At 44.2% G+C, this 27,444-nt stretch overlaps 1 protein-coding gene across 4 annotated transcripts in view; it reads right to left on the reverse strand.

The window, feature by feature from the left end:
- Nucleotides 1-27,444, reverse strand: part of TBC1D22A (TBC1 domain family member 22A) — a 531,490-nt gene that overhangs the window by 429,938 nt on the left and 74,108 nt on the right. For all 4 annotated transcript variants that reach the window (XM_074942417.1, XM_074942415.1, XM_074942414.1 and 1 more), the window contains 2 exons: nt 14,012-14,140; nt 6,982-7,044 (listed from right to left, as the gene is read on the reverse strand). In XM_074942417.1, coding sequence (XP_074798518.1) covers nt 6,982-7,044; nt 14,012-14,140 — 192 coding nt within the window. The remainder of the gene's footprint in view (nt 1-6,981; nt 7,045-14,011; nt 14,141-27,444) is intronic.

The raw sequence follows: 27,444 nt of genomic DNA on the forward strand, positions 1-27,444 counted from the left end.
CTTACTTCATCGGATGCATAGCATATCATGGAAACTGCAGAAGACATTATATACACACAGAGACCATGAAACAAAACTTCCTCCCACCCCACTGTCCTGCTGCTAACAGCTTATCTAAAGTGATCATCAAGGAAGGCCATTTCCAGCACAAATCCAGGTTCTCTCACCCTTCCCCCTCCCCCCCCCCACACACAGACACACATACAAACTCACTCTCCTGCTGGTAATAGCCCATCCCTCTTTGAAACCTCTCTTTATAATGCGCATGATAATCAAGGTGGGTCATTTCCAGCACTAATCCAGGTATTCTCACCACCCCACCCCACCCCACCCCCACACACACACACACCCCTCCAAAAACCACACACACAAACTCACTCTCCTGCTGGCAATAGCTCATCTTACAATATGCACAGTGATCACTTTAGATAAGCTATTACCAGCAGGAGAATGGGGTGGGAGAAGGTATTCTTTTCATGCTTTGTGTGTATATAAAAAGATCTTCTACACTTTCCACAGTATGCATCCGACGAAGTGAGCTGTAGCTCACGAAAGCTTATGCTCAAATAAATTGGTTAGTCTCTAAGGTGCCACAAGTACTCCTTTTCTTTTTGCGAATACAGACTAACACGGCTGTTACTCTGAAAGCTAAAATGTGCAATTCGTACGAAGGGCTGGTCAACGAGCACGTACGGCGCTGGAACTGTGTGCCGCAGCACTTAGGCAATGGTCTGCCTAACCCCATGACACAGCTGATTTTTTCAGGAAAGGGGGCCAAGATATAAAAGGTGGGAACAAAAGGCCCCTGGCCACCTCTTTCCGACCACATCTCTGAACTGATGAACTCTGACAAAGGAAATTTTGAACAACGGACTGAGGTCCCCAGAACCATTCTGGGAAACCAGATAGACTTATAGAAACAAGCAGATATAACATCCCTTCTAGCATTTTGGATTTATAAACTCGAATCCATCTGTAACGTACTTTACCAGCTTTAACCTCTGAAATAACTCAGCTCTTTTCTTAGCCCTGGTCTACACTACAGGGTTAGGTCAAATTTAGCTGCGTTAGGTCAATTTTATAATGTATGCGTCTACACAAGCAACCCCTTTAGGTCGACGGAACGGGCTCTTAAAGTTGACTTCTGTATTCCTCCCCGGCGAGGGGAGTAGAGCTAAAATCGACCTTGCTGGGTCGAATTTGGGGTAGTGCAAATCGACGTTGTTGACCTCCGAGGACTATCCGAGAGTGCCCCAATGTGACCACTCTGGACAGCACTTTCAACTCCAATGCACTAGCCAGATACACAGTAAAAGCTCCGGGAACTTTTGAATTTCATTTCCTGTTTGGTCAGAGTGGCGAGCTCAGCAGCACAGGTGACCATGCAGTCCCCCCAGAATCGCAAACAAGCTCCAGCATGGAGTGAACAGGAGACACTGGATCTGATTGCTGTGGGGGGGGGGAACAATCTGTGCAGGCCAAACTCCGATCAAAGAGAGGAAATGCTTATTTTTTTATATATATATATATTAGAGAGAGAGAGAGAGAGAGAGAGACACACACACACACACTCTACCACTACCCCACCACTGTCCACGACACCTGCAACGGGGGTGGGGGAAGTCTCCCGCAACACGGTGGAGGATTTTGTGGATGGGGGGGGGGGGGAAATGCGCAGCAGGCAAGCAGTGAGTTCATTCTCCCTGGCACCCTGGAGCCAAATACGCTCCCAAGGCGGGATCCCCAACCCTGAAGGTGGAGAAGTCACCTCTGGTGAGTGCACATTTGTAATTACAGTACAGGGTTTAAAAGCAATAGAGTTTAATGTTTGATTTGCCCTGAAGACTTGGGATGCATTCGCGGCCAGTACAGCCACTGGAAAAGTCTGTTAACGTGTCTGGGGATGGAGCAGGAATCCTCCAGGGACATCTCCATGAAGCTCTCCTGGAGGTACTCTGAAAGCCTTTGCAGAAGGTTCCTGGGGAGGGCTGCCTTATTTCGTCCTCCACAGTAGGACACTTTACCATGCCAAGCCAGTAGCAAGCAGTCTGGAATCATTGCAGTACAAAGCATGGCAGCAAATGGTCCTGGGTTTTGGTCACATTCAAGCAACATTCGGTCTTTATCTTTCTGTGTTAGCCTCAGGAGAGCGATATCATTCATGGTCACCTGGTTGAAATAGGGGAATTTTTGTAAGAGAACAGTAAAAGGACCCTGTTCATGCTGAGCTGTTTGCACTTGGCTAAAAGGGATCATCCCATAGCTATGCAACGGGGGGAGGGGTGAACGGATCATCCCAAATAGCCATGCGGAGGGGTCGGGGGAGGTGTGTGCAGCACATCCACCCGAAAACGGAAGCCCCTCCTTTCAAATAGCAAGCCCAAATGGCATTGCTTGCTATGGGAAAGGAGAACACTGCAGTTTGAAAACATTCCCACGTTATGAAGGCGTTAGAAGCCAAACCCGCGTACTCTTTGGCTTACCATGGCTGCCTAAAAACCAAATTCTGTTGCCCAGCCATGTGTGATGTGTCACCATACCGGCAGGCGCTCAATATAAAAGGCAAACTGAGACCTTGTACCGTACTAAAGCACATGTGCTGTCTGCTGTGAATTGCTTGATTCACTGTGAAAGTCTCCCTTTTGTTCTCAGAAATGTATAGTCTTAAATTTTACTCCCCCTTTTTATCCCCCTGCATGTGCAAAAGTTTCGATGCTCCTCCTATTATCTCCGTCCCTGAGGTTATCGCAGATTAGAAGGCAAAAAAAACCGCACTCTCAATAACATGTTTTCTGAGCTCATGCAGTCGTCCCGCATTGATAGGGCACAGCTGAATGCATGGAGGCATTCAGTGGCAGAGTCCAGAAAAGCACTAAGTGAGCACGATGAGAAGAGGCAGGATGCAATGATGTGGCTAATGGGAGAGCAAACCGACATGCTCAGGCATCTGGTGGAGCTGCAAAAAAGCCAACAAGAGCCCAGACCACCGCTGCATCCGCTGTACAAACGCCTGCCCTCCTCCCCAAGTTTCGTATCTTCCTCACCCAGACGCCCAAGAAGGCGGGGGAGGAGAGGACCCAGCCACTCCACTCCAGAGGATGGCTCAAGCAACAGAAGGCTGTCATTCAAACAGTTTTGATTTGTAGCATGGCTACAATAAGCAATGTGCCCTTGTCCTTCCCTCCTCCCCCACCCCACCCAGGCTACCTTATCAATTATTTCCTTTTTTTTTTAATTAATAAAGAAAGAATGCATAGTTTCAAAACAATAGTGACTTTATTTCCTTTGCCAGGTGTGATGAAAGGGTGGTTAGGGAATAAAAATTTACAGGGAATAAAAATCAACGAAGTGGGCAGGTTTGCATCAAGGAGAAACACACACAACTGTCACACCGTAGCCTGTCCAGTCATGAAACTCATTTTCAAAGCCTCTCCGATGTGCAGCGCATCTAGCTGTGCTCTTCTAATCACCCTGGTGTCTAGCTGTTCAAAATTGGCAGCCAGGCGATTTGACTCAAAGTCCCACCCCACCATAAACATCTCCCTCTTACTCTTACAGATATTATGGAGCACACAGCAAGCAGTAAGAACAATGGGAATATTGGTTGCGCTGAGGTCTAACCTAATCAGCAAACAGCGCCAGTGAGCTTTTAAACCTCCAAAGGCACATTCTACCACCATTCTTCACTTGATCAGCCTATAGTTGAACTGCTCCTTACTATTGTCCAGGCTGCCTATGTATGGCTTCTTAAGCCGTGGGAGCAAGGGTCTCCAAAGATAACTATTGGCATTTCAACATCCCCAAGAGTTATTTTCTGGTCTGGGAAGTAAGTCCTTTCTTGCAGCTGCTCAAACAGCCAGGAGTTCCTAAAGATGCAAGCATCATGCACCTTTCCCGGCCATCCCACGTTGATGTCGGTGAAACGTCCCTTGTGATCCACCAGTGCTTGCAACACCATTGAGAAGTACCCCTTGCAGTTTATGTACTGGCTGCCAAGGTGGTCCAGTGCCAAGATAGGGATATATGTTCCATCTATCTCCCCACCACAGTTAGGGAATCCCATTGCACCAAAGCCATCCACTATGACCTGCACATTTCCCAGAGTCTCTACCCTTGATATCAGCAGCTCAGTGATTGTGTTGGCTACTTGAATCACAGCAGTCCCCACAGTAGATTTGCTCACTCCAAATTGATTCCTGACTGACCGGTAGCAGTCAGGCATTGCAAGCTTCCACAGGGCTATCACCATTCATTTCTCAACTGTCAGGGCAGCTCTCACCTTGGTATTCCTGCACTGCAGGGTGCAGGAAAGCAGCTCACAGAGTTCCAGGAAAGCGGCCTTAAGCATGCAAAGGTTTCGCAGCCACTGGGAATCATCTCATACCTACAAGACTATGCGGTCCCACCAGCCTGTGCTTGTTTGCCGGGCCCAGAATCGGCATTCCACTGTATCAACCAGCCCCACTGCCGCCATGATGTCCCAATTGCCACAGCCTGTGCTTTCAGGAACATCTGTGTCCATGTCCTCCTCACAATCGTCCTCGTGCTGCCATCTCTTAGCCAGGTTCTGCACATACCGCAGCATAATGCACGAGGTGTTTACAATACTCGCAACAGCAGCGATGAGCTGAGCAGGCTCCATGCTTGCCGTACTACGGCGCCTGCACGGGTAACCCAGGAAAAAAGGCACTAAATCATTGTCTGCAGTTGCTTTCATGGAGAGAGGGAGGGGAGACTGATGACATGTACCCAAAACCACCCACGACAATGTTTTTGCCCCATCAAGCATTGGGAGCTTAACTCAGAATTCCAATGGAGACTGCGATAACTCTGGGATAGCTTCCCACAGTTCACCTCTCCGTGAGTCGATGCTAGCCACGGTAGTGAGTATGCACTCCACTGACTTAACACGCTTAGTGGGGACATACACAATCGACTGTATAAAATCAATTTCTGAAAATTGACTTCTATAAAATCGACCTAATTTCATAGTGTAGACATACCCTTAGTAAGGTAACTAAAGATTTATGAACTTAGGATTGGCTACAGCATTATTTTTGGTGTGTGATCTGAAGTATCTATTGACCTTGGTAAGTGACTAACCGCCTGGGCCTGGAAGAACATAATGTGTGGTGAATTTGGTATCAATAACCTTTCATCATGAATAGGGTGACCAGATAACAACTGTGAAAAAATGGGACGGGGGTGGTGAGTAATAGGCACCTATGTAAGAGAAAGTCCTAAAAAAACTTTAAAAACGGGATATCTGGTCACCCTAATCGTGAAGTCCATTTTGCATGGGTGGTAATAAGTGGCTGGAATGCCTAAGGATATGGTCTGTACTCTGGTAAAACTAGTATAGTGGTCCAGCAGTGAACCTTTACTACTGGCTTGGTGAAATCAAATGATAGAATATACCACCAGTTTGGGGTGTCTGCCCTCTTTTCTGACAATCAGCTCTCTCAGCTGTGACCCATTCCAGGTACAGTGACAGATATACCTACTATAAAAATTACTTTGTTTTAAGTGGAATCAAAATAAGATCTGCAAGTGAGTTAGTAGTCACATTCAAGTCTTGGTGCACCAGCAATTAAAGAAGTGGGCATGGTGAGGTTCCAAGTGTTCACGTGTACATTCTTGTCTTAAAACTTCCCTCTCCCCCCAAAACGTGAGTGATGTCACACAGTAAAGAGTGCTTCTACTTTGAAACATGACTAAAATGGCATTGTAGGCATTCCATATCAAATGTGCTCAGTTTACAAGTTAAAAAATATTTGGAATTTTAAATTTTGGGAGTTATGATGCATTTGGGAGGAAGAGCAGGGGATGGGGTTGAGAAGAGTTTAATGGGTTTGGTTACTTGTTTTTAACTGTCAGGCCTGCTAATCCAACTTGGACTCAAAGGCAAACTGAATTCCTTCCCTCACATATCAGCATTAGTAATAGAGTTCCCCCAGATGAAATTAAGCCCTCAATTACAACCTGTGCAACCCCTCCATCTTCAGACTATGCACTCAAAACAGTTGCTGTGCAAAAACCGAATTCAGCTCACTCAGTGTTAGCTTCGCAGTGCTAACTGGAAGAAAAAGAAAAAAGGCATTTTTTTCAATATATGCAGGGACCAGACCTGTTGAATAAAAAGATGCCATGTTTTTAGTCCGTTTTCAAAGTACAACAATTCTATTTAGGCCAAAGATGCCCACTGTAAAGATTTTAAGGAGTTCAAAGGAATAGTTGTATTCCATGCTAACATTTACAACCTGCGAACAGCAACTGAAAAGAGTTTAACAGTGTAGAAAAAAAACCACAGGTGTTTAGACCTCATATGAAGGAATCTATTTTACATTTCTAATTAAATATTTGTAAGTAAGTTCTTTAAAAGTACAACACTATGTATGCATGTAGTATTTAAATATTACAGACAGAACAGCTTTAAATTACTGGGGAGAGGGGGGAAGAGAACCAGAGACATTAATAACTAAAACAAACCAAAACCAAAACTAACCTAATAGGAGGAAGACCAACCAATTATGCAAGATAATGGAATACAAAAAATAAGCCAGAAAAAAAAAAAATCTGCCAAACATATGCCATCACAGACTAAATCACTTTGTCTGATAGCATAATGTTGGGCAGCATGGGATACATGGATCATGGAAAAGAATGCATTTGACAAAGTGACCATAAGTGATCAATAAAAATTGTTGATCAAAAAAGAAAATGGAAAAACTCACACACTGGGGCTCAGTCCAGATGACCCCATTCATCCTTTTAACCTTTCAGTGGTGTACTCACCTTTTTCAACATTGTTCTCAGGTTGCAACTATATCACTTCTCTATCTTGATTATTTGCTTTTCAAGCATTGTCCTCAAGCCAACATGGCAATCATATGCATAATGTAATTACTAATAAAAAAATATAGCCAGTCTGGGAGTACTCAGAAATTAATTATCTAAACAGCTAAAATTGACAATTCTTACCTCTGTTACTTTGGGTTGAAGTCTTAAAGCTTCAGGATTCATACGAGGGATATCTATGTGAATCTAATTGGACAGAAAATATTTTAGAAAAAAAATCAATAAGTACGTACAATTTATTTTTTTAACATTATTGAACTTTCATTTTTTCTTGACTATTTTTGTTAGAATATGTATATAACGAGAAATGTATCCTGAGACCCTAGTCTGCCATCATTTAGAGTGGTGGCTCTTAAAAGTTTTCTGGGGCCTGGTCCACACTACATAGTGAGGTGGACGCAAGGCAGTTTACATTGATCTAGTTGTGCATATGTCTCAAATTGATCTTCCACTGCTGTAAATACCCCGTTATGCCGACATCGTAACACCACTTCCCTGAGCAGCATTGAGCTACAGTCAATGTACTTGGGTCGATAAAGGGTAACTGTAGACACTGCATTACTTATGTTGACCTGTCCACCAGCAGCTTGACACAATGCCCCACACTGACCGCTTTGGTTACCACTGTGAACTCCACTGCCCAGGAGTCATACAGAAGCCCCCTCTTCCACTTAAAGTAACATGAATTTTTGAAATTCGTTTTCCTGATTGCCTGGCTTGGCGAGCACACCTAGCAGCTCTCCATCGTTAAGTGCAACAGCCCAGCTCACCATGCTAGCTACACGCTCCAGACATGCTCCTGCCTGTCAGACAGGAGATATTGGATCTCCTGGGCCTGTGGAGAGATGAGACTCAGCAGGCACAGATCTGATCCAGTGGCAGAAATGTTTACATCTACGAGCAGATTGCTATGGTGATGAAGCAGAAAGGCTACAGCAGGGACCATCAGCAGCATCACATGAAAGCCAAGGAGCTGCGACAGGCATACAAGAAAGCCAATTTATCCAATGCCGAGTCCCAGATATGCCACTTTTACAAAGAGCTGCATGCCATTCTCAGCAGAGACCCCACCACTCACAACAGTACCATGGCTAGCTGCAAGGAGCCTGAGTCACAAGCCCCTGCTGTAAACAGCAAGGAGAAGGAGGTGGTGGTGTATTTGTTTTACAACTGCATAGGTTTTTTAAAAAAAAACACTGATTTTGTTAGGGAATAAAATGATATTATTTGGTTCACAACATATGCTGCTAAGTGCTCAGCAGTTCTGAAAGCAGTAACCCATTATTGCACAATGTGATACAGCTCACAGAATCATTCACAAACAAAATTAACAGTTGCATTGACAATGTAAAACTGCCACATTTACAGCAACCACAACATGATTCCTACCAGCCACAAAGGAGCACATTACAGTACCATATACTTTCTGTCTCACTGTTAAAATGGTCTTTCAAAGCCTCCCTGAGATGTATAACTCCACGTTGACCTCTTCTAATAGCCTTTGTATCTGGCTGCTCAAATTCAGCAGACAGCTACTCAACTCCTGCCCTCCACTCCAGCAGATACTTTTCTCCCTTTGCTTCACAGATATTATGCAGGACACAGCAGGTAGCTATAACCATTGGATATTTTTCTCACTGATGTCCAATCTTGTGAGTAAACTACACCAGTGACATCGGTGCCAACTCCTTGCATGCTCCAGAGCTGGAACACCCAAGGGGGGAAGGGGGAAGGGGGGAGAGAAGTGGATGCTCAGCACCCACCAACTGTAGCTGATCGGGGGCACCGCCAAACAGCTTGAAAAGAAGAGCAACAAAAATGATTAAAGGTCTAGAAAATGTGACTTATGAGGGAAGATTGAAAAAAGATGATGTGGGGGACATGATAATGGTTTTCAAGTACATAAAAGATTGTGACAAGGAGATGGGAGAAAAATTGTTCTCTAACATCAGAGGCTAGAACAAGCAGCAATGCGCTTAAATTGCGCCTAGCGCAGTTTAGGTTGGACATTAGGAAAAACTTCCTGTCAGGGTGGTTAAGCACTGGAATAAGTCTCCAATCACCTGTCATGGATGGTCTAGATCATTCTTAGTCCTGCCTTGAGTACAGAGGACTGGACTAGAAGACCTCTTGAAGTCCCTTCCAGTCCTACGATGTTATGATTCTATCACTATTTTAAACAATGTCCAGAAAGAAGGAACTTTTGGGACAAATGAAATTAACTGGATTTCCTAGGAAATGCTACAGAGAGAAGATGAATGCAAATTCACACCTCTGGACCTAACCTTCTGAAACTATGACCTGAGGAGAAACCCATTGTCTGCTGATTATCTGAAGATCAATGACCCAAGCTGCATAAAGATGAGACTCAGGACAAGTCTACGCATACAATGCTGCTGAAGCAGACCTGTACCGATGCAGCTGCGCCGCGCAATGCATGTGCTGAAGACACTCTAAGACAACAGGATAGAGCTCTTCCATCAGCATAATAAAACCACCTCTGCGAATGCTGTGCACATAAGCGCTTATGTCGGTATAACTTATGGTGCTCGGGAGGATGGTTTATTCACACCCCTGAGCGACATAAGTTATGCCAACATAGGCTGTTGTGTAAACAGCCTCCAATTCACAGTTGTGCTTGTTGTAACCACAGAAAAACACTTTGGTGGGGTTTGAAAGACTTATCACCTGCCAGAGCCCTTGGTGGAGTTGAGTGTGACCTCTAGTAAGCTTATTAGCATGCATGTAGGTTCTTTCATTGTTTTTAATATATGTTTTTCTCTCTAATGCTTTCACCTTCAGAATAAATATGCTTCCTTAGAAAGGGCTACGTGGTACTTTGTAACTCTGGGCAATTATGCTGTTTATAGCCTCTGAGGAGAAAGTAAAGTGCAGATGCAAGCCGTTTAGCCCATCTGGCTTGCTAGGCAACTCAGTGTGGGCAGGAAACAGTGTAGCCCGGAAAGACTCCAGTCAGGAAGGAGAGAGGTTGAATTCTGCCCAAGAGAGATGATGTCTTATAAGCCAGGAGCCTAAAAGCGGGTACCCTTGCTGGACCAAGAAGGGGGATATAGAGGTGCAGTTGCCCTGAACTGTGACATGCTGGTTTTTAAATTTAAAATACAATCTCCTGTCATCAACAAACATGTACTTGTATCTTTCTCCTGCTCTTTTAATGTAATAGATTAGAGATGGTATTAAAATTTTAAAAAAAACACTCAATAATAATGGGGGATTTCAATTATTCCCATATTGGTCCCATACGACCATAACATAATTAAATGTAATAGCCCTGTGGCAGGAAAAACACCACAGCTGCCCAACACTGTAGCATTTAATTTCAGAAAGGGGAACTACACAAAAATGAGGAGGTTAGTTAAACAGAAATTAAAAGGTATAGTGCCAAAAGTGGAATCTCTGCAAGTTGCGTGGAAACTTTTTAAAGACACCATAATAGAGGCTCAACTTAAATGTATACCCTAAATTAAAAAACATAGTAAGAGAACCAAAAAAGAGCCACTGTGGCTAAACAAAGTAAAAGAAGCAGTGAGAGGCAAAAAGGCATCCTTTAAAAAGTGGAAGTTAAATCCTAGTGAGGAAAATAGAAAGGAGCATAAACACGGACAAATGAAGTGTAAAAATACAGTTAGGAAGGCCAAAAAAAGAATTTGAGGAACAGTTAGCCAAAGACTCAAAGTAATAGCATTTTTTTTTAAATACATCAGAAGCAGGAATGCTGCTAAACAACCAGTGGGGCCACTGAACGATCGAGATGGTAAAGGAGCACTTAAAGACAATTAGGCCATTGCGGAGAAACAAAATGAATTATTTGCATCGGTCTTCAAGGTTGAGGATGCGAGGGAGATTCTCAAAATTGAGGTGACAAATCTGAGGAACTGTCCCAGATTAAGGTATCAGTAGAGGAGGTTTTGGAACAAATTGATAAATTAAACAGGAATAAGTCACCAGGACCAGATGGTATTCACCCAAGAGTTCTGAAGGAACTCAAATGTGAAATTGCAGAACTACTGACTTTAGTGTGTAACCTATCATTTAAATCAGCTTCTGTACCCGATGTCTGGAGGATAGCTAATGTGACATCAATTTTTAAAAAGGGCTCCAGAGGTGATCCCAGAAATCACAGGCCTGTAAGCCTGACTTCAGTACCGAGCAAACTGGTTGAAACTATAATAAAGAACAATATTGTCAGAGATATAGATGAGCATAATTTGTTGAGGAAGAGTCAACATGGTTTTAGTAAAGGGAAATTATGCCTCACCAATCTATTAGAATTCTTTGAGGGGGTCAACAAGCATGTGGACCAAGGGGATCCAGTGGATATAGTGTACTTAGATTTTCAGAAAGCCTTTGACAAGGTCTGTTCTGGAATCAGTCCTATTCAACATTTCATAAATGATCTGGAAAAGGGGTAAACAGTGAGGTGGCAAAATTTGGAGATGATACAAAATTACTAAAGATACTTAAGACTAAGACCCAGGCAGACTGCGAAGAGCTACAAAGGGATCTCTCAAAAGTGGGTGCCTAGGCAACAAAATGGCAGAGGAAATTTAATGTGGATAAATACAAAGTAATGCACATTGGAAAGCATAATCCCAACTATACATATAAAATGATGGGGTCTAAATGAGCTGTTACCACTCAAGAAAGATCTTGGAGTCATTGTGAATAGTTCTCTGAAAACACCCACCCAATGTACAATGGCAGTCAAAAAAGCTAACAGAACGCTGGGAATAATTAAGAAAGGGATAGAAAATAGGACAGAAAATATTGTATTGCCTCTATATATCAATGGTACACCCACATCTTGAATACTGTGTGCAGATGTGGTCGCCCCATCTGGTAAAAGGTATATTGGAATCGGAAAAGGTTCAGAAAAGGGCAACAAAAGTTATTAGGGGTATGGAACGGCTTCCGTATGAGGAGAGATGAATAAAACTGGGATTTTTCAGCTTGGAAAAGAGATAGCTAAGGGGAAATATGATTGAGGTCTATAAAATCATGACTGGTGTAGAGAAAGTAGGTAAGGAAGTGTTGTTTACTACTTCTCATAATACAAGAGCTAGGAATCACCAAATGAAATTAATAGGCAGCAGGTTAGAAACAAACAACGCACAGTCAACGTGTGGAACTCCTTGCCAGAGGATGTTGTGAAGGCCAAGACTATAACAGGGTTCAAAAAAGAACTAGATAAATTCATGGAGGATAGCTCCAATCAATAGCTATTAGCCAGGATGGGCAAAATTGGTGTCCCTAGCCTCTGTTTGCCAGAAGCTGGGAATGAGCGACAGGGAATGGATCACTTGATAATTACCTGTTCTGTTCATTCCCTCTGGGGCACCTGGCACTGGCCACTGTCGGAAGGCAGGATACTGGGCTAGATGGACCTTTGGTCTGACCCAGTAGGGCCATTCTTATGATAAGCCAACAAGTTTCTAAATAGCCAAAACAATTCTTTCACAAAACATTTTCCAAAGTTTATCCTTCTTGCGGGGTGAGGAGCAGGGGCAGGGAGGAGAGAAAAACGGAAGATGAGACACCGGTAGCCTATCTAGGTTTAACACATCCTTCTCTGGTACCTAAGGCTTTGTCTACACCAGCACTTTTGTTGGTCAGGGATGTGAAAAAACATAGCCCTGACCCACATAGTTTCACCAACAAAAGCGCTGGTGTGGACAACACTACGTCAATGGAAGATGCTGTTCTGCTAACATAGCTACCGGTACTTGTTGGGAGTGATTTAATTATGCCGGCGGGAGAGCTCTCCTCCCACCGGCATAAAGCAGCTCCACAGGAGACCTTACAGCGGCACAGTTGCAGTGGTACAGCTGTACTATTGTAAGGTCCAGAGTGTAGACATAACCTATATTCCTGTGAACTACTCATATACCCCTCTAGTGTCTAATCAATCTTCCACCACCCCAATGCATTCCAAAATCTCAAACCCTTTAGTGGTAAAGATAGAACACACTGATCATCTAAAATTTGTGGAACAATTTCCACAATTGCATGCAGAACCATCATTTGGTAGCTTTAGGTGAATATGATTGTTTCATTTATCACATGTCCTACGGGGATATGTTAAAAGCACTTAGCTCATACTCCTCAACTTCTCCCCTCCACCCTCCATTAATTTCCTTACTTTCATTGAAGTAGCAGTCATAATTTCAAGTCCTCTATTCTAATGCTATAGCGCCACCTCAAAGCATTTGGAAAAGCAACTTCGGAAAGACTGGAGAATAATCTAAAGACTCAATTGGAAAAAACTGGAAAAATTACTGTTCAACTGCAAAGAAAAAGGTTAGCTGAAGGTCCCAATGTGAACTGGAATTAATACCAAAAATTAGTCTGTATTGTAAAACTGGTCTTCAGTGGGGAAAGAAAAACCTACAGCTGCAGATCCACCCTGTTACAGTAAATATGTTAAGGGCTAGATCAGGGGCAGCAGGTCACAATATCCCCAGTCTGCCCGCCCTTCTGGGGAGAATGTGAAGTATGACATGTATCTGTCAGAGCATAAACTCCCCCCAGCTATGCCACCGGGTGCACTGGGGAGCAGAGAGTCAAAGCTCCGCCTTCTTCCACTCCAACCAGGGGCACCAAAACAGGGGAGTCCGGGGGGGGCATGGCCATCACTTTTAAAAGTGGGAGGGCTATGTGAGTGAGGTGCAGGGTACTGGGGGGAAGGGGCCACGCGGGGGAGGGGGGGGGCACCCACTATTAGGGAGCTTCTGCTGCTCCTGACTCTCCCTGCCCCATGAGATGGGGAAGCTTTCTGAAGCCTGTTTCCCCTCATGTGCAGGAAGTGGTAGTATTGCATACCAAGTGCCCTAAATGATTTAATATCTTGATATTTAATGTTTTACAAGCAAAGAAATAAAATTAACATTTTTCTAAATTACAGATCAATTAAAGATGCCTCATTATTACTGAACAGCCTTTGCTAGATTTAATGGTGGCAAAGCACAAAAATAATTATTGAACATATGGCTAAACAAAAATATCCTTCTGCTTTGCTATGAAGTAGTAAAAAAGCAATATAGAACATACTGAACATGTTATCAAAAAGATTTTTCATGGAACTTTTAAAATAAACATTTCACGTAGTTTAAGAGTTTTCAATAAGCTACTCTACCTGTCTGTATGTGTCTTGATGATTTTCATCATTTCTGGAGTCATAGTATTGTTCAATAAAAGCAAAATATTCTTTTCGTTTTCTCTGTAAAGTGCCTTCTCTTCGGTCCACATTGGCGGGAAGATAACCCTGAAAATATGAAGAGGGAAAAAAACCATTTCCATCATCAGATTTTTACAGGGATACAAAACATACAGTTCAATATGAAATTTATATTTCAAACTTTTCAGATAAAAATATTTATTCAGTGTTTTAAAAGCAGAAATAGGTTGCAGCCCAAAATAAATTCTCTAGTTAACTTAGAACAAATGTACACAAAACACTGACTTCTTTGCTACTTTAGGCCTTGTCTACGCTATGAAATTAGGTCAAATTTATGAAGTCTGTTTTGTAGAAAATGTTTTTATACAGTCGATTGCGTGTCTCCCCACACAAATGCTCTAAGTGTATTTAGTCGGTAGAGTGTGTCCACAGTACCCAGGCAACCGTCGACTTCTGGAGCGTTACACTGTGGGTAGCTATCCCACAGTCTCCGCCGCCCATTTGAATTCTGGGTAGAAATCCCAGTGCCTGATGGGGCTAAAACATTGTCGCGGGTCGTTCTGGGTACATATCATCAGGCCCCCCTTCCCTCCCTCCGTGAAAGCAAGGGCAGACAATTGTTTTGCGCCTTTTTTCTTGAGTTACCTGTGCAGATGCCATACCACAGCAAGCATGGAGCCCGCTCAGCTCACTGTCACCGTATGTCTCCTGGGTGCTGGCAGATGTGGTACTGCATTGCTACACAGCAACAGTTTATTGCCTTTTGGCAGCAGACAGTGCAGTATGACTGGTAGCCGTCGTCAACGTAGTCCAGGGTGCTCTTTTAACCAACCTCGATGAGGTCAGGGGCGCCTGGGCAAACATGGGAGTGACTCAGCCAGGTCACTTCCCTTTTAAGTTTTGTTTCATGGTGATTCAGTCCTACCAGCAGTGCACTGTCTTTTAATCTGCAGCCAGCAGAAGACGATGGCCAGCAGTCATACTGCACCGTCTTCTGCCGAGCACCCAGGAGATGACGATGGCTAGCGGTCGTACTGCACAGTCTGCTGCCAGTAAGATGTATAAAGATAGATAAAGTGGATCAAAACAAGAAATAGACCAAATTTGTTTGGTATTCATTTTCTCCTCCCTCTCTCTGTGAAATCAACGGCCTGCTAAACCCAGTTTTGAGTTCTATCCTGGAGGGGGCCATTCTGTTTCTCGCAAAGCCACCCCCTTTGTTGATTTTAATTCCCTGTAAGCCAACCCCGTAAGCCATGTTGTCAGTCGCCCCTCCCTCCACCAGAGTAACGGCAAACAGTCATTTCGCACCCTTTTCCCTCGATTGCCCGAGCAGGAGCAGACACCATAGCACAGCAAGCATGGAGCCCGTTCAGCTCACCACAGCAGTTATGACCATTGTAAACATCTCGCGCATTATCGTGCAGTGTATGCAGAACCAGCACCTGAAAAACCAGGCAAGGAGGCGACGGCAGCACAGTGATGAGGACATGAACACACTTTTCTCTAAAACCATGTTCCCCCGTAATTTGGAAATCATGGTATTAATGGGACAGGCTTTTGCCATGGAACGCCGATTCTGGGCTCGGGAAACAAGCACAGAGTGGTGGGACCACATAGTGTTGCAGGTCTGGATGATTCCCAGTGGCTCCGAAACTTTCGCATGTGTAAGGGCACTTTCATGGAACTTTGTGACTTGCTTTCCCCTGCCCTGAAGCGCAAGAATACCAAGATGAGATCAGCCCTCACAGTTCACAGGCGAGTGGCAATAGCCCTGTGGAAGCTTGGAATGCCAGACAGCTACCGGTCAGTCGGTAATCAATTTGGAGTGAGCAAATCTACTGTGGGGGTTGTTGTGATGTAAGTAGCCAACGCAATCATTGAGATGCTGCTATCAAGGGTAGACTCTGGGAAATGTGCAGGTCATACTAGATGGTTTTGCTGCAATGGGATTCCCTAACTGTGGTGGGGCTATAGACAGAATGTATATCCTTATCTTGGGACCGGACCACTAGGGCAGTCAGTACACAAAAAGAAAGGGGTACTTTTCAATGGTGCTGCAACCACTGGTGGATCACAAGGGACGTTTCACCAACATCAAGGTGGGATGGTCGGGAAAGGTGCATGACGCTCGTGTCTTCAGGAACTCTGGTCTGTTTAAATGGCTGCAGGAAGGGATTTACTTCCCAGACCAGAAAATAACTGTTGGGGATGTTGAAATGCCTATAGTTATCCTTGGGGACCCAGCCTTCCCCTTAATGCCCTGGCTCATGAAGCCGTACACAGGCACCCTGGACAGTAGAATCATAGAATCATAGAATATCAGGGTTGGAAGGGACCCCAGAAGGTCATCTAGTCCAACACCCTGCTTGAAGCAGGACTAATTCCCAGTTAAATCATCCCAGCCAGGGCTTTGCCAAGCCTGACCTTAAAAACCTCTAAGGAAGGAGATTCTACCACCTCCCTAGGTAACGCATTCCAGTGTTTCACCACCCTCTTAGTGAAAAAGTTTTTCCTAATATCCAATCTAAACCTCCCCCATTGCAACTTGAGACCATTACTCCTCGTTCTGTCATCTGCTACCATTGAGAACAGTCTAGAGCCATCCTCTTTGGAACCCCCTTTCAGGTAGTTGAAAGCAGCTATCAAATCCCCCCTCATTCTTCTCTTCTGCAGACTAAACAATCCCAGCTCCCTCAGCCTCTCCTCATAAGTCATGTGCTCTAGACCCCTAATCATTTTTGTTGCCCTTCGCTGGACTCTCTCCAATTTATCCACATCCTTCTTGTAGTGTGGGGCCCAAAACTGGACACAGGACTCCAGATGAGGCCTCACCAGTGTCGAATAGAGGGGAACGATCACGTCCCTCGATCTGCTCGCTATGCCCCTACTTATACATCCCAAAATGCCATTGGCCTTCTTGGCAACAAGGGCACACTGTTGACTCATATCCAGCTTCTCGTCCACTGTAACCCCTCGGTCCTTCTCTGCAGAGCTGCTGCCTAGCCATTTGGTCCCTAGTCTGTAGCGGTGCATTGGATTCTTCCATCCTAAGTGTAGGACCCTGCACTTATCCTTATTGAACCTCATCAGATTTCTTTTGGCCCAATCCTCCAATTTGTCTAGGTCCTTCTGTATCCTATCCCTCCCCTCCAGCGTATCTACCACTCCTCCCAGTTTAGTATCATCCGCAAATTTGCTGAGAGTGCAATCCACACCATCCTCCAGATCATTTAGGAAGATATTGAACAAAACCGGCCCCAGGACTGACCCCTGGGGCACTCCACTTCACACTGGCTGCCAACTAGACATGGAGCCATTGATCACTACCCGTTGAGCCCGACAATCTAGCCAGCTTTCTACCCACCTTATAGTGCATTCATCCAGCCCATACTTCCTTAACTTGCTGACAAGAATACTGTGGGAGACCGTGTCAAAAGCTTTGCTAAAGTCAAGAAACAATACATCCACTGCTTTCCCTTCATCCACAGAACCAGTAATCTCATCATAAAAGGCGATTAGATTAGTCAGGCATGACCTTCCCTTGGTGAATCCATGCTGACTGTTCCTGATCACTTTCCTCTCATGTAAGTGCTTCAGGATTGATTCTTTGAGGACCTGCTCCATGATTTTTCCAGGGACTGAGGTGAGGCTGACTGGCCTGTAGTTCCCAGGATCCTCCTCCTTCCTTTTTTAAAGATTGGCACTACATTAGCCTTTTTCCAGTCATCCGGGACTTCCCCCGTTCGCCACGAGTTTTCAAAGATAATGGCCAAGGACTCTGCAATCACAGCCGCCAATTCCTTCAGCACTCTCGGATGCAACCTGTCCGGCCCCATGGACTTGTGCATGTCCAGCTTTTCTAAATAGTCCCTAACCACTTCTATCTCCACAGAGGGCTGGCCATCTCTTCCCCATTTTGTGATGCCCAGCGCAGCAGTCTGGGAGCTGACCTTGTTAGTGAAAACAGAGGCAAAAAAAGCATTGAGTACATTAGTACAGTAGTCAGGAGCTGTTCAACTATAGGCTGAGCAAGTGCAGAATGGTGGTAGAGTGTGCATTTGGACGTTTAAAGGGTCACTGGCGCAGTTTACTGACTCGCTCAGACCTCAGCGAAACCAATATTCCCGTTGTTATTGCTGCTTGTTGTGTGCTCCACAATCTCTGAGAGAGTAAGGGGGAAGATGTTTATGGCAGGGTGGGAGGTTGATGAAAATCGCCTGGCCGCTGAATATGCGCAGCCAGACACCAGGGCGGTTAGAAGAGCACAGCAGGAAGCGCTGCGCATCAGAGAAGCTTTGAAAACCAGTTTCATGACTGGCCAGGGTACTGTGTGACACTTCTGTTTGTTTCTCCTTGATGAAAACCCACCCCCTTGGTTGACTCTAATTCCCTGTAAGCCACCCGCCCTCCTGCCTTCGATCACAGCTTGCTTGCAAAGGAAATAAAGTCACTATCGTTTAAAAAACATGTATTCTTTATTAATTGGTTATAAAAATAGGAAGATAACTCACAAGGTAGCCCGGCTGAGGTGTGGGAGGAGGGTAGGAGGGAAGGAAAAGACCACTTTAAAACTTGTTGAATGCCACCCTTCTGTTGCTTGGGCTGTCCACTGGGGTGGAGTGATTGGGTGCCTGGAGCCTCCCACCCTGCGTTCTTTGGCGTCTTTGTGAGGAGGCTATGGAACTTGGGGAGGAGGGAGGGCGGTTAAGCAGGGGCTGCAGCGGCAGTCTGTGATCCTGTTGCCGTTCATGAACCTCCACTAGACGCTGGAGCATGTCCATTTGATCCCGCAGTAGCCCCAGCATTTCCTCATGCCTCCTCTGATCTTCCTGCTGCCACCTCTCCTCACGTTCATTGGCCACCGTCCTGTACTCTGCTATTGTGTCCCTCCACACAGCTGTCAGTGTCAGACGACTGCATGAGCTCAGAGAACATTTCATTGCGCGTGTGTTTTTTTCACCGCCTTATCTGAGATAGCCTTTGGGATGGAGGAGGGAGGCTTGAAATATTTGCAGCTGCTGGAGGGAAAAAAGGGAGTGAAGTATTTAAAAAAAAGTTACATTTTACAGAACAATGGTTATACTCTTTCACGGTGAACACTATTCACGTTACATAGCACATGTGATTTTGGTACAAGGTCGCATTTTGCATCTTATATTGAGTGCCTGCGGCTTTGGTGTTAGAGATCACACATGCAGGGCCGGGCACCAGAGTTCGGCTTGCAGGCGGCCATGGTAAGCCATAGTCTTTCGGCTTCTGCAACCTTCAAAACAGCAACCCTCTCCTTTCCCATACCAAGCAAAGCCCGTTGAGTTGGCCATTTAGTGCTGCAGCTTCCTGTTAACGTGCAGCAGCAGAAACCAAACTAACCCCCTCCCCCCATCCAATTCTCTGGGATAATCGCTTTTCCCCTCCCCCCACCGCCTGGCTGGTATCAGGGAAGATTCCTCCTAGCCAAACACGAACAGCTCAGCACCAATGGCCCCCCTTCCCACCGCGTGACTAACTGCAGGGAGAATTTCTTTTCAGCCACAGGCAAACAACACAGTAGGAACGGGCACCTCTCAATGTCCCCTTAATCAAATTCCCCTATTTCAACCAGGTTACCATGAATGATATCACTCTCCTGAGGATTACACAGAGAGATAAAGAATGGATGTTGCATGAATGCCAGAGAACACCAGGACCATACACTGCCAGGCTTTGTCATACAATGATAGCAGATTACTTGCTACTAGCATGGCGTGGTAAAGTGCCCTACCATGGAGGACGGAATAAGGCTGCTCTCCCCAGAAACCTTCTGCAAAGGCTTTTAGAGTACCTCCAGGAGAGCTTCATGGAGATGTCCCTGGAGGATTTCAGCTCCATCCCCAGACACGTTAACGGACTTTTCCAGTAGCAGTACTGGCCACGAATGCATCCCTAGTCCTCAGGGCTATTTAATCATTAAAAAACACTAGCTTTTATAATATGTATTATATTTAAAAAGGTACACTCACCAGAGGTCCCTTCTCTGGCTTCATTGGATTGGGAGGGTTTTTCAGTCAGAGTGATAGAAAGATCCTGGCTGTCGGGGAGAACGGTGTGCTGTGTGCTCTCCCCAAGCTCGTCTTCCTCCTCCTCCTCATCTGCAAAATCCTCAGCCATGGCGGACGGGGAGGGGGGGGGGGGGGGGAGGGCGGGTGTAGTGGTAGTGGCCCCCCCGTAGAATTGCATGCAGCTCAGCGTAGAAGCGGCATGTCTGGGGCTCTGTCCTGGAGAGTCCGTTTGATTCTTTGGTTTTCTGGTACACTTGTCTGAGCTCCTTAAGTTTCACGCAGCCCTATGTTGCGTCCCTGATGTAGCCTCTGTCCCTCATGGCCTCGGAGATTTTTTGAAATGTTTTGGCATTTTGTCTTTTGGAACGTAGTTCTGATAGCACAGATTCCTCTCCCCATACAGCGATCAGATTCAGTACCTCCTGTTCGGTCCATGCTGGAGCTCTTTTTCGATTCTGGGACTGCATGGTCACCTGTGCTGATGAGCTCACCTGGCCAAACACGAAATGAGATTCAAAAGTTCCCAGGGCTTTTCCTGTACACCTGGCCAGTGCATCCGAGTTCAGAGTGCTGTCCAGAGCGGTCACAATGGTGCACTGTGGGATAACTCCCGGAGGCCAATACCTTCGAATTGTGTCCATGCTAACGCTAATTCGAAACGGCGATGTTGATTTCAGCGCTAATCCCCTCGTTAGGGAGGGGTACAGAAATCAGTTTTAAGAGCCCTTTATGTCGAAAAAATGGCTTCGTTGTGTGGACAGGTGCAGGGTTAATTCGGATTTAACACTGCTAAATCCAACGAACTCGTAGTCGGACCAGGCCTTAGACACTTTGGGAAGAGGGGGAGGAAGAAGAGGGGTCTTCCACTTAGCTGCTACCAGATATTCCTCACTCTGGAAGCGTGATGCCTGCAGCACTTTCGATGATCAAAATTTTGGATGCCCAGTATGATGAGATGACCAGAAAACCACACTCAATTAGATGGGAACTATCACTAGGGTCTGAAAAAGAACTGTTTGTGTCTGCATTATGTATTGCAGTAAATTTATTCCATATAGTGTTACAATGCAATCCTGTATGGATCTGAAAAGGCTAGAAGGGCAAGACTAGTACCTTCAGGTGAAGGATCTTTCAATCAGTCCTTTGTTTTTATTCCCAGTTCAAACTGAACACAAAATACAGCTTTAGACATTCTTACATGTGCATTTTCAAAAACAGGATTTAAGCATTTTTTTTCTACAAGTAGTAATTACTCCTCAAAAATGCAGAGCAGATGTTTGCCTTCCAAAAAGAAAACCACATAGTAATTACGTACAGAAAATAGTAATGCTAAACGATTTTGTTAATTGCCAGATTTCAGCGTGGCCTAGGGTGGCCAACTTTCTAATTTGTGAAAACCAGACACGGAGCGGGGGAACCTCCCCATCCCCTGCTCCACCTCTTCCCCCGAGACCCCGCCCCTTGCTCCACCTCTTTCCCTTGATGCCCTTACCCCCGCACTGTCACTAACTGCTCTCTCCACCACCCTCCCTGGCAGCTGAGCAGGGCTGTAGAGGTGGAGGAGTGAGTGGGGCAAGACATTAGAGAAAGAGCTGTGCTCCAGGAATGTGGGGGTGTGACTGGGAAAGGGCTGGGGAGGGAGCCACGCTCCGGGGGTGGAGGGATGAGTGAGGCAGAACGGGGCAGGGAGAGCTGCACTCTGGGCAGGACAGGGGAGCCGCTGGTACCTCTCTGCTGGAGCCATTCCTGAGTATTCCACTGCTTCTCCAGGCTCCAGCAACACCTGCTACTGTTCCTGCCCCTTGGGAGTGGAGGCCAGTTACAGCAGCTAACCAGGCTTTTAACAGTTTTAGCAGAGTTGACTGGACACTGCCAGGTTCCCTTTTTCGACCAGACTTTCCGGTGGAAAACCAGATACCTGCCAACCACATGGTGGCCCTTATTTTATTCCTTTCATTTCATTCACTTAATAAGCTGCATGTTACTTTTTTCTCATTTAAAATAGAAAAAAATGTACATATGCATATGCCCTTGCAATCCAAATTATCTTAGAACAGAACATATATTCAAATCCTTCTACATATTTCAGGGATTTTATTAAACTATTTCAAAACAACATGAAAGCCTTAAAATTATTTTTTATGGCTATAAGTTCTTTTAAAAATTGATCCTCCTTTAGGATTAAGTAGTAAATATTAACAGTGACCTTGCCACAAAATACAGGCCCCTTCAAGTTAGGTATATCTTGCTGGGAAGTCAGATCCTACCTCGACAGAGTTATGTGATTTTTTTATTAACAGCTTCACCAAAAAACATATTTGTGCCACTTTAAACTCTTCTCCCTGTGCCACAAAAGATCCCCTCAGACAGAGGGTAACAGTCCCTTCATGCAGTATCTATCACTGCTTTCCATGCAAACTGATAGTTCAGGTCTCCAGCTAAGTGTTTTATGTAAACATGTAATACTATATATCAAAGGAAACCAAAAATATGCAGTTATTTATAAACCTTCTTGAAAAACAAACCCTATGTCAGAAGATGTTTCCATAATTAGCAAATGGAATGCTTCTTGAATATTCAGGTGCATATAAAATGAATACTGGATGCTTTGTACAGGAAGTCTAATTAAAGCAGTTGCAATTCAAACAAGCAACACTAGTGTTTCATCGGATTGCAAAGACAAGACGGTGATCACTGTCTCCTCAGTTCCAAATTTCATACAAATTGAGGAAGAGGGACTTTAAAAATTACTTCAGTAAGATGTCATTCTTAACAGAGATGGTGCTAAACTTAAAAGTAAATTTGATACCAAGGACCGTTGATATAAAAAAAGTTAACTGTATAATATCACACCACTCACCAGCACACAGAAATGAGATTAAATGCTGCATTTCCTGCCAGTACTGCTAAAAATCTTCAAATCTAATTAACACTTCCATATTTATTAACCAATGAGTTTTTTTAAAAAATAGATGTTAATCATGTTAGCCATAGATCGTCCTTAACAAACAACTCCTGGGTTTCATCAGAAAATCTGTCATCATAATGTATTATGCCATAGCAAATGCAAATGAAAGTATAACTAAGACACTTAGCACAACACTACCATATTAAATTGTCACATTCAATCCTACACACGTTACAAACTAAATTATTCTTTTTAATTGTTAATATTTATGCTTTGTTTTGTAACATGAAACAATCATTGGATGGTTTTCTAGTCTATTTCTTTGGATTTTTGTTTGTTTTGTTTCTTTTTTAAAAAAAGATAACACATTAAAAAGATAAAGAACAATCTCAATCATTTTTGCAGAATATTAAGAATTGATCAATTATATATTATTCCTCCCCCTCCCACCAGTCAGAAAATTACAGTATTAACTTCATTTTTTTCCTCTTTGTTTAATAGCAATTTTTTGATGGACGTACTGAATCACTATCTTAAGATACACAAAATGTTATTACAATTTGGTAAAGTCCTCCATTTTAAGTACACTACGAATGTAGCTTGGCATGAAGTATGGATGGCTTTAACACAAAACTAGGACACAGTGAGGCTCTCACTACAACAGAACAAGAATGTATTCTTAAAATTAATCCTATTTTAGGAGGCTATCAAACATATCATCTCCAGATCTTTCACCCCTACAACAGGTACCTCACTGAGACCATACCTTTTGAAATATGCCGACATATAGCTGGTTCCAGATATTTTAAATTACATCAGCATTTAGTCTCAAGATGCAGGCTCTCTGAATTCAAAATCTTGTCTCAATGCTTTGTGTTAAGTTAAATATTGAATTCTGGCTTTAAGAATAGAGTGACTATTTTTATAAAGTGTCGCCTCTATTAGACATGATAGTGGCAGTCCCTGAGCATTTTGACTTTCAAATGTTTTCCATATTGGAAACTGTTTTGAACAGACACAGTAACATTACATAACCAGAGGTTTAATGAGAAGCCTCTCAATTTGTTAACAGTAAATTGCTTTTTAGCGTATGTACCTTTAATATTAGATTTACGAGATAAGGGGATCTGTCTCTGGCCCCAAACAAATGGTTTATATTTTTTAAAACCAGTCTTCTGACCAATTCCAAACTACAATTGTTACCACTCCTCAGTTTAGTTTTGTTTAATGTTCTTCTTTTCCAAATGACCTGCATGGAAGTGAGCATACTTCGGTATGATACTTTGTAACACCTCCCCTACACAGTAGTCAAAACAGGAAGTGAAGACTACAGTACCCAATTGATATTGCAGGGGGATTTACCACTAGATGAAAAAGAAATAAGTAGAAGATACAATTTGGTCAGTAAGATTAACATTCCTACCATCCTAAAGAGTATAGTGAGATCTTTTGATACCATTAACACTCAGGACCTTTGTTTTTTGTATCACCTTCCTAAAAATGTAGTAGAGCATTGATTAAATACCAACTCCATGAGGAAAGTCACCAGAAGCATTCTTTGATGGTCTCCTATCAAATAAGTGACCCAGGAAGACCCTACTTAGTATTAGAATACAACAAGACAGCCTTTAAAAAGCCCCCAACCACCCAAAAGCTATGTTCAAGAGCAGGGAGCCGACAAGAACTGCACCTGTCAATCCAATTGGAATAAATCCTACATGGTCACACAGTGGGGTGGAAGAGCTTTAACCCTGTTGAGGCATGTTTAGCCAAATAAACTAAAGATGTGAAATTAAGCACATTAGTTAAAGCACATTAAACACATGTATAAGATAAAGAAAACTAAGGCCACTTTACTTCTGAAAGAGTCTCCACAGAGGGGTTTAATGCTCTTTAACTAACGTACTTGAACTTCACACTTTTCGTTAACTCAGGGCTTGTCTATGGGGAGGGATGGAGTTAAAGCCATTAGTTTTTTGCTGAGAGAGTCAGGAAATGAGCATTACACAAGTCACAGTAATAGTGTGCACATGAGACAGTGTGCCCTCTGTCAATGTGTATCATTGTGTACCCATGGCAGCCATTTGTTGCAAACTGATAGCGTGGCATTCTCTGAGGGTATCCCATGCTCCTTTGCCTGACTGCTGAGTGGTGTGCATTCTTGGATTTTTCTTGCTGTGCACTGTGGGATGCATAGTGGAAGCCACGCTAGTTCAAATTCTTAAATTCCATGATTCATCTGGCTCTGCCCCGTACTTCTTTTATGGGTTGGCTAACACCATTTTCAAATTGCCGTCAGCCAATATGAACCTAACAAGTCTCTGTGCTGCTATGTTGTCAAGCTCAAATGCACGGAGGCTGCTTGGGATGTATTTCAGCACTCAAAGCCGGATTCATTTGACATTGACTTCGCCTGCCACACCATTAATCAGATGTAGCAGCAGTTCCTCCAACAACAGGAGGGTCTTCAGAACGTATTGGTGGGAAAAGGATTGTTTTGTAAACCTGGGATGATCAGCAGTGGCAACAGGACTTCAGGATGGCGAAAGCAACTATTTTTGAGCTTTCTGCAGAACTAACCCCAGAGTTACCATGGCAGTCTACCAACTTGTGAAGTCCCATACCCATGGATAAGCAGGTCGCAATTGCCCTCTGGAACGTGGCCACACTCAAATGCTACCAGTCCATAGCAAACCAATTATGCATGGGAAGATCTATGGTCAGGACCATTGTCATGCAGGTGTGTGATGCCATAGAAAAGGTACTGTTGTACTGGGTCATCGAGCTTAGTAATGCTCAGGAAGTCACTGATGGTTTTGCATGCATGGGGTTCCCAAATTGTATTGGGGCAATTGATGGGAACCATGTGCCTATTATTTGCCCCACCATAGCTCAGAATTTATAAACAGAAAGGGGTATTTCCTCATGGGGCTTGAAAGACTGGTCAACCACCATGCCAGGTTTACAGACAAATACTAGGTGGTTTGGAAGGGTCCATGACACTAGGACCTTTTGGAACACTGCTGTATTTAAATTAATGGAGAAAGGACTGTTTGCCCCCAGGGAACACTATGGACATTAATGGTGTGGATATTGCTCTGGTTATCCTGGGAGACCTGGCTTATCCTTTGTTTCCCTGGTTAATTAAGCCATTCACAGATAGCTTGGCAGAACGTATTTTGCATAATATTTGTGAAAATAAAGGAGAAGCCTTAGCAGCATGTGGGAGGCTGAAATACGGAGTGGTTTCAGCAGCCGGCAAGGTGACCAATGCAAAATGCAAAACAGCTGGGGCAATGTTGTCAGGGACACCTATTACTCTCATTTTGAGTCTCAGGCTTGAAATTGAGCAGCTGTACATCCAGCTGTTAATCCAAGGAGGGGAGGGTGGAAAAATGATTACTAACCTTCCATAACTGTTGTTCTTCAAGATTTGTTGCTCATGTCCATTCCAATGTAGGTGTGTGCTTATCTCGAGTTTTTTCCCCTCGGTGGTATCAGTTGGGTCAGCTCTGGTGCCCCCTAGGGTCAAGCACTCATAGCAGCAGTATAAAGGGGCCCACCGACCCATAGTCCCCTCAGTTCCTTCTTGCCGGCTAACTCCGACAGAGGGACAAGTGTGGGGTGGGGGGGTTGGGAATGAACATGAGCAGCACATCTTGAAGAAGAACAGTTACAGAAGGTTAGTAACCGCTTGTTTTCTTCGAGTGCTTGCTCGTGTCCATTTCAGTGTTGGTGTCTCCCAAGCAGTAGTGCAGGTGGAGGGTTCGGAGTTTATTGACATGCTAATTGTAACACAGCTCAGCCAAATCCAGCATCCTCTCTACCCTGTTGGATGATGTTGTAATGAGATGAAAAGGTGTGGACTGATGACCACGCTGCTCTGCAAATTTTCTGTACAGATACTTGAGCTACAAATGCCACCAAAGAAGCTTGAGCCATTGTAGAGAGTGTGCAGTCAGGGCAAGAAGAGCTGGGACCTTTGCCAGGTCATAGCATATGTGGATACAGAAAGTGATTCATGAAGAAATTCTCTGGGCTGAGACTGGAAGGCCTTTCATTCGGTCTGCAGTGATTACAAAAAGCTGAATAGATTTCCAAAATAACATAGTCCTTTCTATGTAGAAGGCAAGTGCACATCTGACATCCAGCAAGTGGAGTCTCTGTTCCTCTCTGTTGGCATGCGGCTTCGGATAGAAGACTGGCAGGAAGATATCCTGCTTACTATGGAATTGCAACATCGCCTTTGGAAGGAATGGAGAATGTGGCCGCAATTGAACCTTGTCCTTGAAGGAGACTGTATAAGGTGGTTCCGATGTAAGGGCTTGGATCGCTGAGATCCTTCTGGCAGAAGTAATGGCCACCAGGAAAGCCACCTTCCAGGATATGTAGAGCACACTACCAGCAGTTCAAACGGAGGTCCTGTTAGCCTTGCCAACACC

The sequence above is a fragment of the Natator depressus genome, chromosome 1 (assembly GCF_965152275.1).
Source record: "Natator depressus isolate rNatDep1 chromosome 1, rNatDep2.hap1, whole genome shotgun sequence".
NCBI classification, from domain to species: domain Eukaryota; kingdom Metazoa; phylum Chordata; order Testudines; family Cheloniidae; genus Natator; species Natator depressus.